The 13,954-nt window shown below is 39.4% G+C and overlaps 1 protein-coding gene across 2 annotated transcripts in view; it reads right to left on the reverse strand.

Annotated features, from left to right (window-relative positions):
- Nucleotides 1-3,096: 3,096 nt before the first annotated feature.
- ATP6V0A2 (ATPase H+ transporting V0 subunit a2) overlaps nucleotides 3,097-13,954 on the reverse strand; it is a 32,195-nt gene continuing 21,337 nt past the window's right edge. Inside the window, exons 13-20 of one of the 2 annotated variants that reach the window (XM_050923510.1) lie at nucleotides 11,536-11,626; nucleotides 10,885-11,003; nucleotides 9,875-10,085; nucleotides 9,061-9,180; nucleotides 7,669-7,788; nucleotides 6,220-6,337; nucleotides 4,755-4,954; nucleotides 3,097-4,482 (exon numbers count right to left, since the gene is read on the reverse strand). In XM_050923510.1, the coding sequence (XP_050779467.1) occupies nucleotides 4,420-4,482; nucleotides 4,755-4,954; nucleotides 6,220-6,337; nucleotides 7,669-7,788; nucleotides 9,061-9,180; nucleotides 9,875-10,085; nucleotides 10,885-11,003; nucleotides 11,536-11,626 (1,042 nt within the window). In that variant the 3' untranslated portion in view covers nucleotides 3,097-4,419. The remainder of the gene's footprint in view (nucleotides 4,483-4,754; nucleotides 4,955-6,219; nucleotides 6,338-7,668; nucleotides 7,789-9,060; nucleotides 9,181-9,874; nucleotides 10,086-10,884; nucleotides 11,004-11,535; nucleotides 11,627-13,954) is intronic. The other variant, XM_050923509.1, reaches the window with a different exon arrangement.

Consider the following 13,954-nt stretch of genomic DNA (forward strand, 5'->3'; position numbering starts at 1 on the left):
GCACCTTCCCCCACTCACCCTCATTCCCACCCCACTGCTCCCAACCAGCACCTTCCCCCACTCACCCTCATTCCTACCCCACTGCTCCCACCCAGCACCTTCCCCCACTCACCCTCATTCCCACCCCACTGCCCCCACCCAGCACCTTCCCCCACTCACCCTCATTCCCACCCCACTGCCCCCACCCAGCACCTTCCCCCGCTCACCCTCACTCCCACCCCACTGCCCCCACCCAGCACCTTCCCCCACTCACCCTCATTCCCACCCCACTGCTCCCACCCAGCACCTTCCCCCACTCACCCTCATTCCTACCCCCCTGCTCCCACCCAGCACCTTCCCCCACTCACCCTCATTCCCACCCCACTGCCCCCACCCAGCACCTTCCCCCACTCACCCTCATTCCCACCTCACTGCCCCCACCCAGCACCTTCCGCCACTCACCCTCATTCCTACCCCACTGCCGCCACCCAGCACCTTCCCCCTCTCAGCCTCATTCCCACCCCCCTGCCCCCACCCAGCACCTTCCCCCACTCACCCTCATTCCCACCCCACTGCTCCCAACCAGCACCTTCCCCCACTCACCCTCATTCCCACCCCCCTGCCCCCACCCAGCACCTTCCCCCACTCACCCTCATTCCTACCCCACTGCTCCCACCCAGCACCTTCCCCCACTCACCCTCATTCCCACCCCACTGCTCCCACCCAGCACCTTCCCCCACTCACCCTCATTCCCATCCCCCCCTGCTGACAGCCAGCACCTTCCCCCACTCACCCTCATTCCCACCCCCACTGCCCCCACCCAGCACCTTCCCCCACTCACCCTCATTCCCACCCCACTGCCCCCACCCAGCACCTTCCCCCACTCACCCTCATTCCCACCCCACTGCCCCCACCCAGCACCTTCCCCCACTCACCCTCATTCCCACCTCCACTACCCCCACCCAGCACCTTCCCCCACTCACCCTCATTCCCACCCCACTGCTCCCACCCAGCACCTTCCCCCACTCACCCTCATTCCCACCCCACTGCTCCCACCCAGCACCTTCCCCCACTCACCCTCATTCCCACCCCACTGCCCCCACCCAGCTCCTTCCCCCACTCACCCTCATTCCCACCCCCCTGCTCCCAGCCAGCACCTTCCCCCACTCACCCTCATTCCCCCCCCCTGCTCCCAGCCAGCACCTTCCCCCACTCACACCCCCAAACCACCTTACCTTCCTCTCCTCCTTGTACTCTCCCTCCTTTTGCTCCCCCCACCCAGGGAAGGCTATCCCATGAGGTTCAGTACAACCCCACTGAACCTAGGGTACCACGAATAGTGCCACTCAGGAGTCAGTTTCAGAGGGTTAGCTGTTTGTATCAGCAAAACACAAATGCTTATGCCCAAATAAATGTGTTAGGCTCTAAGGTGCCATAAGTACTCCTAGTTGTTTTTATTCACAAGTCAGGTTTCCCCGCCCCCCATAACCCTCCCCCACAGCTTTGGGCCTGCCACCAGAGGCAAGGAAGTTTTTATTTTTAAAAAGAAACAGGGCTGAAAGGGCAGAAGCAGCAGTAGTACCTGGAGAGGTGGGGGGCAGGAAGAGTATAGGCAGCAGTACTAATTTTGGCCCATGCAACCTGCACCATGCTGGTGTTCCCTAGCTGACCTGGGGCAGGCTGGCAGCGTGCAGGGGAAGGATAATCCTGTACAGAATCGGCCTCGTTCCTACCAGTCTCTGCAACATTTGTCAGTTGTCGCTTTTAGGGAGTGGGCCACTCCTGGGGGTTATGTTTCTGTGCTGTATGTGCGTGCGCCTAAGAACAGTGATTATTTTTACTTCTGCTCACTCAAGGCCACTGCTCCAACAGAGAACAGCAGCGTTAGAACCAGCCTATTCCCATACAGTACTGGTTTAGTGCCTTCCAAAGCAAGTAGTTAGAAGCAACTGTGCCGGTAGAAGACACAAGATGAGAAGAGAGGAAAGGGGGATGGAAGACAGAAAGCAGCAGCAAAGGGAACAGGACAGTTTATCCCCAATCCAAACCCAACAGCAGGCAGTGTTATCAGTTAAAGTGGATTGACAGTAGCCCCATTACCTACCACAGCATGTTCCAATTTTTTCCCCAGAATCCTCCCTTTTGGAATCTTTTCACACTTTATTAGTAATAAACACTAATTCCTCAAGAAGGATTTTTCCTTCACTGTTTTACTTGGTTCTCAAAACAACCTGAATTAGTACAAAATGTCAACAAAATTCCACATAAAAATATTTTCACTGTACTGGTCTTTAACTGTCAAGTAATTTTTGTTTCATAGCAATAAAGTTTGGGGACGGGGAGTTCATTTTCTAAATTCCAGGTTATGACACTGCATGTTTAGGGAATCTATTAAAAGAATGAAAATGTAAACTAACAATCAGTTACTAACTCCAGAGTGTATTTTCAGGCCTTAATCCAACAAAGAGCTCAGCCTCTCCCGTAAAAGTAACTGGAGTTTGCAGGACTGGGTCCTGACACACACCCTGATGCAGCAAGAACTTTAAATATGTGCTTAACTTCAAGCACTGAGGTCCCATTGAAGTCAAGCAAACTACTCAAACACATATGTAACTTCAAGACTTTAAGTGCCTTGTTGAACCACAGCCAGAATGTTTTCAGATAGGCTGCTCAATGAAAGTTCAGACCCTACAATTCGAGTTAAAGCAAAAATCTTGTGTGGGATTTACCTATGTGATCTTATGTCTCCACTCAAATAATTTTGAATTTAACACAAAAAAAAGTAGATCTTTAGTCAAAAATATGAAAATATTCTCAATTAAAATAAAATTTAGAGATAGAACGTAATGCATATGCAGGCTCTCATTAAGTGAAGCTTTATTCTTGGAAGAGGCCAAGTGGCCTGATTGGGGTTGCACAAGATGTGGTCTAATAGAAGTAAGAAATGAAAAGACTTAAGATTTAGTAACAAATGTAACTTTTTACAATAGTGGGAACCTCTTAAAATATTGTAAACAGGAAATTGAAATATTACATAGGACAAAACTTTAGTGGTATAGTTTAAGAGCTGCAGGAGTTCATTTTAAAGAATTAAATACAACCAAACACGGCAGAATATTAATTCTGCAAATGGCAATTATATTTTATTTGGAATCAGTATGAAAGAAAAATGTAAACGTTAACTTATGCTGTTCTTATGGCACAAATGTCAAACATCCTAATTTTCATTTTGACATAAAAAAATGCAAAAGCACCGTCTCTTCCCCTCACGTATATGCTTTTAAGTAACATTTCTTAACTCAGTATAAACAACTTTGGTTCAGTAACATCAGATAAACCAGTCACTCCAGTCAAGTTATATCCATAAATGTCTTTAAAGCCAAATATATACAGTATACATTTAAGGCCTGATTCTGCACTGGCCATAAAGATACAGTTCTCATTAATGGGAACTTTGCATGTGAAAGGTCTGTAGAATGAGCATTTAATACAATATATTCTGCTATACAATTTGAGTCACCTGTTAAAGACATCATAAAGGCCCTGATCCTGCAAAATGGTTTGGATGAGCAATCCCTGAACCCAATGGAGTTCCACACAAGTATAGGAGTCCACCCACACAGATCATTTAGCAAAATTGGGGCATAAGACTATAAACTCCTCAATGCAGGGAGACAAAAAGAACCATAGTTGGGTTCCCCCATCTGCCCTTAATTTTTCTTTTATCAAATGAAGCTTCAGGATGTGCACTTGCAAAGAGTAAAGTAATAATTCTGGACACAATTCGAAACACAAGGTTTTTTAAAAATTAAAAACAAAAAAAATGTTGGTGTACTTTTAAAAATAGCCCCACAAGAGCATTTTATATTAGTATTTACCGGTTTATACTATTTTTGGTAATCTCCTGGGAACAAGTACTGAAAACATACACTGTTCAATGTTAACTGCTTCCAGATTCCATTAGGTGGTAATTTAAGTTTATGAGGGGGTGTGATCACATGAGTAATATACAGTAATCTTGCTGTGTATTTTATATGACGGAAAGGAAATTAAGGTATTTAAGATCATTTAAAAGTATTCATTAAAGAATATAAACAGTCTCTTCTGGAAATAAAATACCTTTCTTATTTTTAGAACAAACAATAAGATTATTTTTAGAATTATCTTAAAATTAATGTACAACATTAGTTTATTATGAAAAAAACATACATTTGATGCCTATATATATTACAAGAGGCTCCAGATCGGCAATGTATTTGTCTGAAGGAGGTATATATTACAGAATTATTTGGTTACATAAGGCAATCAGTGATAAACATTTTTCTACAAATTGTACATCAGTGAGATCTAATTACATGATTTGCAGACAACTCTGAACACCTCTGCTTATGCCAATAAAATTATGCAATATCATCTTTATTAAAATGTAAAAAAATGTGCTTAAAGGAAAAAGGAGTAAACTTGTAACCTCCACCGGTGTAGAACTTGTTCTGAAATTCCACCCTGTAATGAGGAGAAAAAAAAAATATCCACACATTAATACACAACAACTCAGAGAACAAGACTAGGAGCCAGGAATTAATGAGATCTAATTCTGGCTCTAACACTGATGCTTTTAGGCTAGTTACTTAAATTTTCTGCCAGAGTCATTTGTTTTCAAAATACACATTCTAAATTTTGGGCCTATCCTACCCAATAATGTCCCTTTAACAAACCAATGCACATTTAAAAAAAAAAAAAAAGGCAGTTTTTTTAAATTAAAAGTTAGCACTTACCAATGAAGTCGTACAGCATGTAGAAAAGCCGAAAGACCTTCCATGACCAAAAGAATGAATACTGTTAACACAGCAAAGAAGGCTAAAACTGGAACTAACAGCAAGATTCCATATTCTGCATCCACACGAAGGCCCACTCTCATTATCATTGCCCACAGCACTTCTGATAACTCTACAAAACAAATAGTTTCCAAAATTACCTTTGGAAACATACATGTACCCAGTGAGTCTTTTTAACCAGTCTGCACTCCAGTTTCAATTATGTTACTGTGCTAGAATCTCTGGATCAGAAAATGGAGCAAAAAATATACACTGGATTCCTTCAAAGGGGCACATCACAAGACGCTCAAGGAACTAAACGTTGCACAATAATTAATATTTTTGTAACAAGTGGTAATTTGCATTCACCAGAACACTGAATGACTAGTCTGTTTACTGTATAATCATATGTAATCAGGGCAGAATTATCTGGAGCTGCATAGGCTATTTTGTTCTCTCAGGAAATAGCGTGTTTATAATTATAAACAGTCTCAGAATAAAATCTACTACTTATGACATCTAATTTATTAAAACCACAAATCCACTAACCAATACTTAATAGTTACAATTGCAAGTGAACCCAAGACACAGACCAGTGTTCACTACATTAAGATTTAAGTACTCAGATGCATATTGGTCACATAGTTCGTTTTCTAGCTGCTTTAATTTCACACTGCAGAGCCAGCATACCTTTTCAGACAAGGGTTTTTTAAAAAATGTTTAGAAACAATATCACACTCAATAAGATTTTAATAAGCTCACATGCATACAACACATCACTACTTCATCTGTATTAATTCAGTGTAGCATAAAATACCTATATAATTTGGCTGTGAAACACATTCCTGAAATCTGAACAAGAATATAAAATATGAAAAGGTTGGTGGTTTTTGTGGTAACTCTCTCGTGATCTCTTACTGAATAATTACAGGGAAATGGGCAGTGTTTTTGGAACATAAATGCCCAGGTTCTAATTTAGAATGACACAAATTTAGAAATATACTAGTCCTGATTTAGGAAAGCATCCCTATTCAGGATAGCTCTTAAGCACATACTTAACTTTAAGCCCATACTTAAGTCCATCTGTATTCAGGAGAATATTTAAGTGCTTTCTCAAATCCTGGCCACTAAAGGGGAAGACTTTAAATATCACATGACATAATATCACCATCTACAGAACCATTTTACTAGCTGACAGCCCTTCACATAATCAGGAGTGAACAATGAAGCCATATACTACATGCAGCACTCCAAGTCACAAATCCACTTTTCAGTATAATGTGCTTTTCTATTAGTCCAGGTCAGTTAACTAGGGATTTTTTTTTAAATGACCAATCAGATAATTTCATAGCTAGGATATTCTAAAATGATCAGACAACAAAACCTGCAAACAATATTAAAGTTACATTGGAATATGAAGACTTACGTGCATGAGCAAGACTTAGTGCCCACAGTCTCAGGTATGAAGCAGTATTGGAGATGCATCCTAGACAGTATTCAATGGTATGAATAGTCTGATTCATAAAAACATCTGCAAAGTTAAACTAACAACACATATATGTCAATACACTTGCACACATTAAATCCATACTGTGGTGTGTGACACCGTACAACATGCATTTGCAAATCCACTATAGGCGTCAGATCGTTAAAAAAAAAAAAAATCAATGTAAAGGTCAAATAATTTTTTTATATAATTAAACCAGTGTATAAACTCTAAAAGTTTACTTGCTGATTGCACTGATGATAAATAAATAGTCTAACAATGCAAGTAGGCATGTCAATTACTCTGAATGCATCTTCTATGATCATATAGTTCTGCCATACTATAATGTGGTCTAACGAAGACCTGAGTTCTAATCCCAGCTAGGCTGTTCATTTACTATGTTAAGTTTGGGCAAATCACAAACTCTCTCTGCCTCAGCTTTTCCTGTCTCTAAAAGGGGGATAATTATTACTTTCAACCGTTGTAAAGCACTCTGAAATCCTCAGATGAAGAGAGCTATATAATGGTAAAGGATAATTATTAGTGTAGTAATCTTGAGTTATGTTGGCTAGTACTAACAAACCCAAGATCAGTAATTTTTACTGTAAATCTTGATATCATTTCTCATGAAACTGTGGTACAATTTGTGCAATGTCTTTCAGTAGAGCTCTCCTATTTCCTAGATACATTAGCCCTACAGAGGTTAAGTCTCAAATTTCCCAATGAGATAAGTATTACACTAATTTAGCAGATAAGTAAATTGAGGGACAGAGAGTTTAGGAGTGTTAATCAACTCCTATTAAAGTCAAAAGCACTCAGATAAAGCCTTAAGTGATTTGCCCAAGATTATATTATATCAGTGTCAGGAACTTGGAGTACAGCTCAAGACTCCAGATTTCCAGTTCCCACTAACGACAAGAGCACCTTGCCTTCCCACTGTCAAACTATATAACATACTATTCAAAAAATTACAATCAAGAGCCTTTTCTCTAGAGAAGAATCCAAGATGAAAAGAAAAGGAGAAAGTTAGAGTATATTCTCCTCTTTGTCTTGACTAAAGGCACCCAAAATCAAGTACCCATAAAACTATGCAAGAGAGCTTTGATGTTGCTTGATTAATTGTACTTTAAAAGGAATAATTGTAGTCTCAGACAAAGTGCCTCATGCAGCTATTTCCCATTATATCAAAACCCAGGAACTCTAGTAAGCTGAACTGATACATTTTTGTGATAAGAAATGCAGCGCAGAACAATCACAAATAACAGAATGTAAATTGTATGCAGCCAACCAATCGGGCCAGCTTTATAAAAGTCCCCTAGATGGCATTTTTAGAGATTCCAGGAATTCAACCTGGTTTAGTGTATTACAGATGGTAGCTGAAAGTGTTACCTCTTCTCCACCCCCTTCTCTGTGCCCACTGTCTGAAGGGCTGCTTCCTTCCTCCACATCATGTGATCTCAATAGAGAAAGTTCTTCTTCACTTTCTTTTCGAACAAGTCTGTAGCCACTCTGCACAAAATGGAAACAGTATCAGTGTCAGTCACTAATAAGAATTTTTGATGTCACTATGACAGTTGCAGGTTTTTTTTGTATTTATTTAAAGCAGACATTGCAAAAAAATTAGGACTCTCAGTGTAGTCTATACTGCAATTAAAAGCCCACAGTTGGCCTGTGCCAGCTGACTCAGGCTCCCGAGGCTTGGGCTAGGGAGCAGTTTAATTACAGTACAGACATCTGAGCTTGGCCTAGAGCCCGGCCTCTGGGACTCTGCAAGGCAGGACTCTGTGAGGTGGGTGGGTCCCAGAGCCCAGGACAAGCTCGGAAGTCTACACGGCAATTAAACAGCTCCACAGCTCAAGATCCGCAAGCCTGAGTCTGCGGTCATGGGCCAGCCATGAGTGTCTGTCTGCAGTGTAGATATACCCTCGGGACAATAGAAGCTGAGAAAGCTGAAGTGAAAAGGCCCTATTATGCAAAAATAGACATCAATTTTTCTAATTTGCATGGTCATATCAAGCTATAGGACATTTTAGAGCTCAATGCTTCTAGATACTTTCTTAATCTAAGAGAATTATTTATTTACCCATATTAACAAATTTAAATGTATCTTACATCTAATGTAGTTAAAAGAATTTTGACAAATATAATTTGTGAAAATATCTAATTAGTGAGTTTCCCGCTGTGGTTTTAAAACTTTATTGTACATAATTAGTAAAAGTTTTATTCACACATCTATGACCAAGAAAGTGTTACAGGAACAGCCAACAAATATAGCAACAAAGTGTTTCCTCTACTGATTTTGCAGCAGCAGCTAAGTGCAGTTCCCTGAGCTGCACTAATATCTGCAGTGCAGCTAGCAGACAAACACAGAAAAGGCTCAATTCTGCAAATACTCAGATATCATGCATGTGAGTGTTTGTAGCACTGAGCCTATAGTTTGGAATGACAAATTGCTATGCAAGTTGAAATCGTTGTAGTCCGATTAAATTAACTTTGCTGTTTTTTAAACATTTAGGAAATCTATTTGTTAGAAAGGGAAAGGTGGCAAAAATCATAAGAAAAGAAATTCTATGTTCAGGTTTCTAAAGGCTATTTCAAGCAATGAGTAAAGTGAAACAGTTGCTGGATAATGCCTTTTTAGGGCTTCCCCAGTATAGACGATAATGCTTTTTTTGTTTAATTAATTTTAGCCAAAAGGATTTATAATAAAACACCCTTTAATACAATGCTTGTCAATTTAGAAAACGCATGCTACAGGTATACAGTTCTTTCAATACGTACTCTATACATTCCAATGCCTCGGCCTCCATTGTGCAACCAATACAAATAAAGTGGTTTTCCAAAAAGCATTACAGGAACAGAAAGCAAAGCAACAATAAATAAAAATCTCTGTAAAATAACCTGGTAGTGGGAGGGAAAAAAGAAAAGATATTTAAAGATGAGTTCAGACGACCTCCCCCGAATTACTTAAATCATTTTTTTATTAATGAGGAAGCAGCAACTGATTTCCTTTAAGGCCCTGATTCAGCATTTGAGAAGTCACACCTGATTTCAGTGGATCTTAAAGACATGCTTAAAGTTAAACATGCACCTAGGTGTTTTGCTGATTCAGGACCTTAAATAGCAGTTGTGGGAGCTCATCTTCCAGATTGGCCCCAAAAGGCAGGCAAGCTTGCCAATTTCCAAGTTTAAAAAGATTCTTTTGGTACACAAAATAGCATTAAAAACTAAAAGAGAAGAGAGACTCTGTGCTCTGTTCTGCGTCCCTTTTATTAAAGAGAATCAAAGCTAGCCTAAGCAAGGAGTACAGGATTTTGTTCTAGAAATAGCAAGTGTGTTGGGTTTTTTTAAATCTACACAAAAGCTTAGATGAAGTTTAAGAGCAAAATGCTCAGTCAGTCATGATGGATGTGCTTTTTATTTATTTATCTTTTAAAAGACTCCTGATACAACCTCTTTACTGTCCCCACACTAGAGTCAGACATTAGCTTAATTTAGCATTCAGATAATACTTTTTGCTCAATCACACTATTAAAGAACATGTGATCTTCTGAATTCTATCAACCTCTTTTCAGTTTATAAGAGTAGTACTAACCTGTCCTGTATAAAAGGTGTCCACTCCACTAGTGGGAAATAGAAACATGTTAATAAACTGAATCAGAATGCTGGGAGCAGATCTGGAGTTTTCTGCAGAATAAGCTAGCCATTTAAAGATGATCATAAATACAAGATATCCGAAGATGCACAGCATGAATAAAAGTTCAGGAAGGAAAACCAAATAAACATTGTGCCTCTTCCTGAAATATCTAAAAAAAATAAAAAAGGAAAAAGAATTGATGATGAACAACCTTTACATAGAAAGATCACATATAGTGTCCAATTCTATAAGCTGCTGAGAACCCTTAACACCTGTAGCATCAATGGAAGTTCAGAGTGTTCAGAAATAGAAACTGTATTAGAAATTATGAGCCAAATCCTGATTCTTTGAACTCAATGGAAATTTTACCATGGATGTCAATGGTTTCAGGGCCTTAACAGAGGAAATTAAAGTCTTTTCAATTAAAAGAAAACAAAAAATATTGCAAAATAGGGGCCTGAATCATGCATACACTTATTCAAATACTTAACTTTAAAGAACTGAATCATCAAATTGATTTCAATGAGACTACTCATGCCTTTAGTTCAGCATATGCATATTTGTAGGATTGGGGCCCGAGTAACAAAAAAAAAAATTTATATTTCAAATAAAACCAAGGCATTAACAATGTTACACAGAAGAGGTTAAGAGGGGCCCAAAAGTGGCAGCTACAAACCCATCCTTCTCTAGAAGCACAACACAAAATCTCACTTCTCAAAGGCTGCAGATTTTTCTGTGTAACACTAGCCTTCCTATATTTTTCCAAGGAAATCAGGATCTCAAGCAAAAACTGACTTGTTTTTGTAAAGCAATTTTCATAGTGAATTCACATTGCCTTTGCTCAGTTCTCAAAAACATTCCAATTCCTTCAAATATCAGATAATAAACGATGATCAGAAAAATGTCACATGTATTTGCTTGCATGTGTTTATTGCCACATTCATTTAACTTTAACTTCCCATACTTACAAGTGGTTAAAGACCCCCAAAATAACTCCAAAAGTCATGTGAGTCACTCCAAAAATCACAGACATTTTCATTTTGAAAGAATTTAAAAAACTGAGACGGTTGCTGGCCAGGTTCCAGATCTGAAGGAAAAATAAAAAATAAAAGAGAAATCAGTAAGATTAAATAGACTTTCCTAAAATGACTAGTTTGGGGTGTAACACAATCTCTCCTCAGGAAACCTGCGATATGTCTACATTACAATTAAAAACCTGCAGCTGACTCAGGCTAAGGGGTTACTTAATTGTGGCACAGATGTTTGGGTTTGTCTATACCTCAATTCAACAGCCCCGCAAGCCCAAACCCAAGCCCAGGTCAGCTGACACAGGCCATCCAAGGGTATTTATTTAACTGCTGTGTAGACATACCCCTGGATTCTAATTCCAGCTAAGATCCTAGGCAAAAATGAGTTTGAATAAACTAGTTAAATCTCTCTCTGAATCACTAGAAGAGGATATCATCCTCCCTGGAAAAAGGGGAAATGGACATCTCCACTTACTCATAATATGTCCCCTTATGTTTTGCCTGTATACTACGCAGGTGTCACATTTTTAACTTATGAGCTGTAAAGCACTGATCATCACAAATAGATAAATTTAAAGAAAAAGCACCAACCGGATCTATGCCAAAGGGATAAACTCCATTGAACACTCCAGTAACATTTGGATCCAATGTCAAATATCGATTAGACTTCAAATCATCAAGACTGTGGCAAAAGAAACACAATCAGATCCTGTTGCTTAAAAATAGTAAGCATGTATTGCCTTCACCTCTGCAGAATGTCCTTCCTACTTTCTTGTTTAGCAGAGAGAGAGAAAATAAATGGCTGATCTGAGGGTTGAGGGAAGCATAAAGGGATTTCTAAGCACAATAATAGTAAGATAAACCGTCAACATATTAAACTGTTCCCAGGTAAATTAAGTACTGATGATAGTTGCCAGGATGGCAACCCCTGAAAATGCTTTTCTATTTATTCACAGAACAGATGCAGTATGTGCAGTGTCAGCATAAGCTCCCTCATACAATGTAGGTCAACTCTGACCAGAAAGGACACCACTATAGGTGAGACACAAGTAGTTCAATAACCATTCAGTTCTTGGCTTCTGTTGAAACTGTCAACAAAGCAGCTGGTTGTGGTGGTGGTTGTTTAATATGGCTAAATGTGCCCAAGAAATTTGGCTGAGGCTACCAATTTATTGCACATAACCCTCCAAACAGATATCACACAGCAACAACTTATGATCACTCTCAACCTGAGTGGACTCATACTGGTGATCTAGACAGATTTTATTTCAAATCCCATAGCCATCCGAAGAGGAGAAGACCACAATGATTGTGGCCATATTAGCCTAACCAGTCTCATAGCACTGAAAGACCCTGCCAGCATAAGGTACTTGACAACTCTGTCATTACCGGGCATCTTGACTGCAGTGACAGTTCTAATACCATGTGATTTGAAGACTACAAGAGCTGAAGAGTTCAAACTCCATTTTATCTTAAGCATTTCATTTTCTCCTTTTTCGGTTTTGAAAACAAGGAGACATCCTTGTTTTTTTTTTTTTTCTATTTTAAGTGTGTGAATGTGTGCTGAGTGTATTTATGAATATTAGTACTTTATGAATATTTATTAGAATTTTATGAATATTAACCACATGGTGAGGTGCCGAATAACCCTCAGACTATAGTTACCCTAGATATTCTGCTTTGTAAAAAAAAATCAGAGCCTGCGTGCATTCTTAATTTTGGTAACAGCATTTACAAACTGCCATCTATAATTCTTGCTTATCAAAAGTTGCTGAGTATTGCATATTAGAAGAGAGATGTTGAAGTCTGTGTTCAGAAAGGAAACAGAGCAACCACTGTTGAAGTCTAAAGAAGAAATTCCAATTTACTTTGAGGACATGGCTTAAAAGTAACAGTAATTTGGCTTTGATAACCAAAATATTCAACCTGCTAAACTGACTGCGCTGCCATGGGCAAAATCTTAATTGGGGTTTATAAGGGCTTGTCTACATTACCTGCTGGATTGATGGGCAGCAATTGATCCAGCGGGGGTCAATTTATCGTGTCTAGTCTAGACATAATAAATCGACCGCCGAGCGCTCTCCTGTCAACTCTGGTACTCCACCAGGGCGAGAGGCGCAGGCGGAGTCGGAGTCGACAGGAGAGCATCAGCTGTCAATGTATCGCAGTGAAGACACCGCAGTAAGTAGATGTAAGTACATCGGCTTCAGCTACATTATTCACATAGCTGAAGTTGCGTAACTTAGATCGATTCCCTCCCCCCGCAATGTTTGTCAATTTTTTTCTTTGACCCTATTTTGATCTTAATTTGATCATTGTATTGTTTAATCCTTAGTTTAATAGAGTGTGTAATAGTGTAGCCTTAGTTATGTTTTTGTTGGTTTTAATTTTGTTTGCTTATCGCTTTTAAGAAAATTTTATAAAAAGTATACCAAGCCATATTTCTTTCAATAAACAACCGAGCCAGAACCACTAAAAATCCTAGTGGATCATCTGACCCAAAAGGAGTGTAATCAGCTGCCCACTAAATTACTCTTTGGTTCTTACTGCTGTTTTGTTATTCTGGGGTTACTCATAAATGTTGGGCTGCTGTCATTGGTACAGATGCATGTATTTAAGACAATAAGCATTGATGTATTTTTTCTGAAGGGAAAGAGACCAGTCTCCCAGCAGTTACATAAATTTTGCAAAGAAAGAAAGAGGTGCGATTGGTCAAGAAACATTTTCCAGGAGGGTCATCAACTTGAATGCAGTATAAAATACTGAAATGATCCCAAATGACTAGAATTATTGTTTATACTGCACCATAATTGCGCATGGTGCTTTCCAGACAAAATAATGTCTCTCTGCCCCCAAATAATTTCTCAAGTACTGCTGTTCAAAATAAGCGCATTTTACTCCTTTAGGAAGGATTTGGAACCTTTTAATAACAACATATTATGAAGGAATTAATACAGCCTATTTAAAAAGGCAAAACAGAGGGGAATTAGAGTCTTTTCTAAACATTGTA

Source organism: Gopherus flavomarginatus, chromosome 15 (genome assembly GCF_025201925.1).
Source record: "Gopherus flavomarginatus isolate rGopFla2 chromosome 15, rGopFla2.mat.asm, whole genome shotgun sequence".
NCBI lineage: Eukaryota > Metazoa > Chordata > Testudines > Testudinidae > Gopherus > Gopherus flavomarginatus.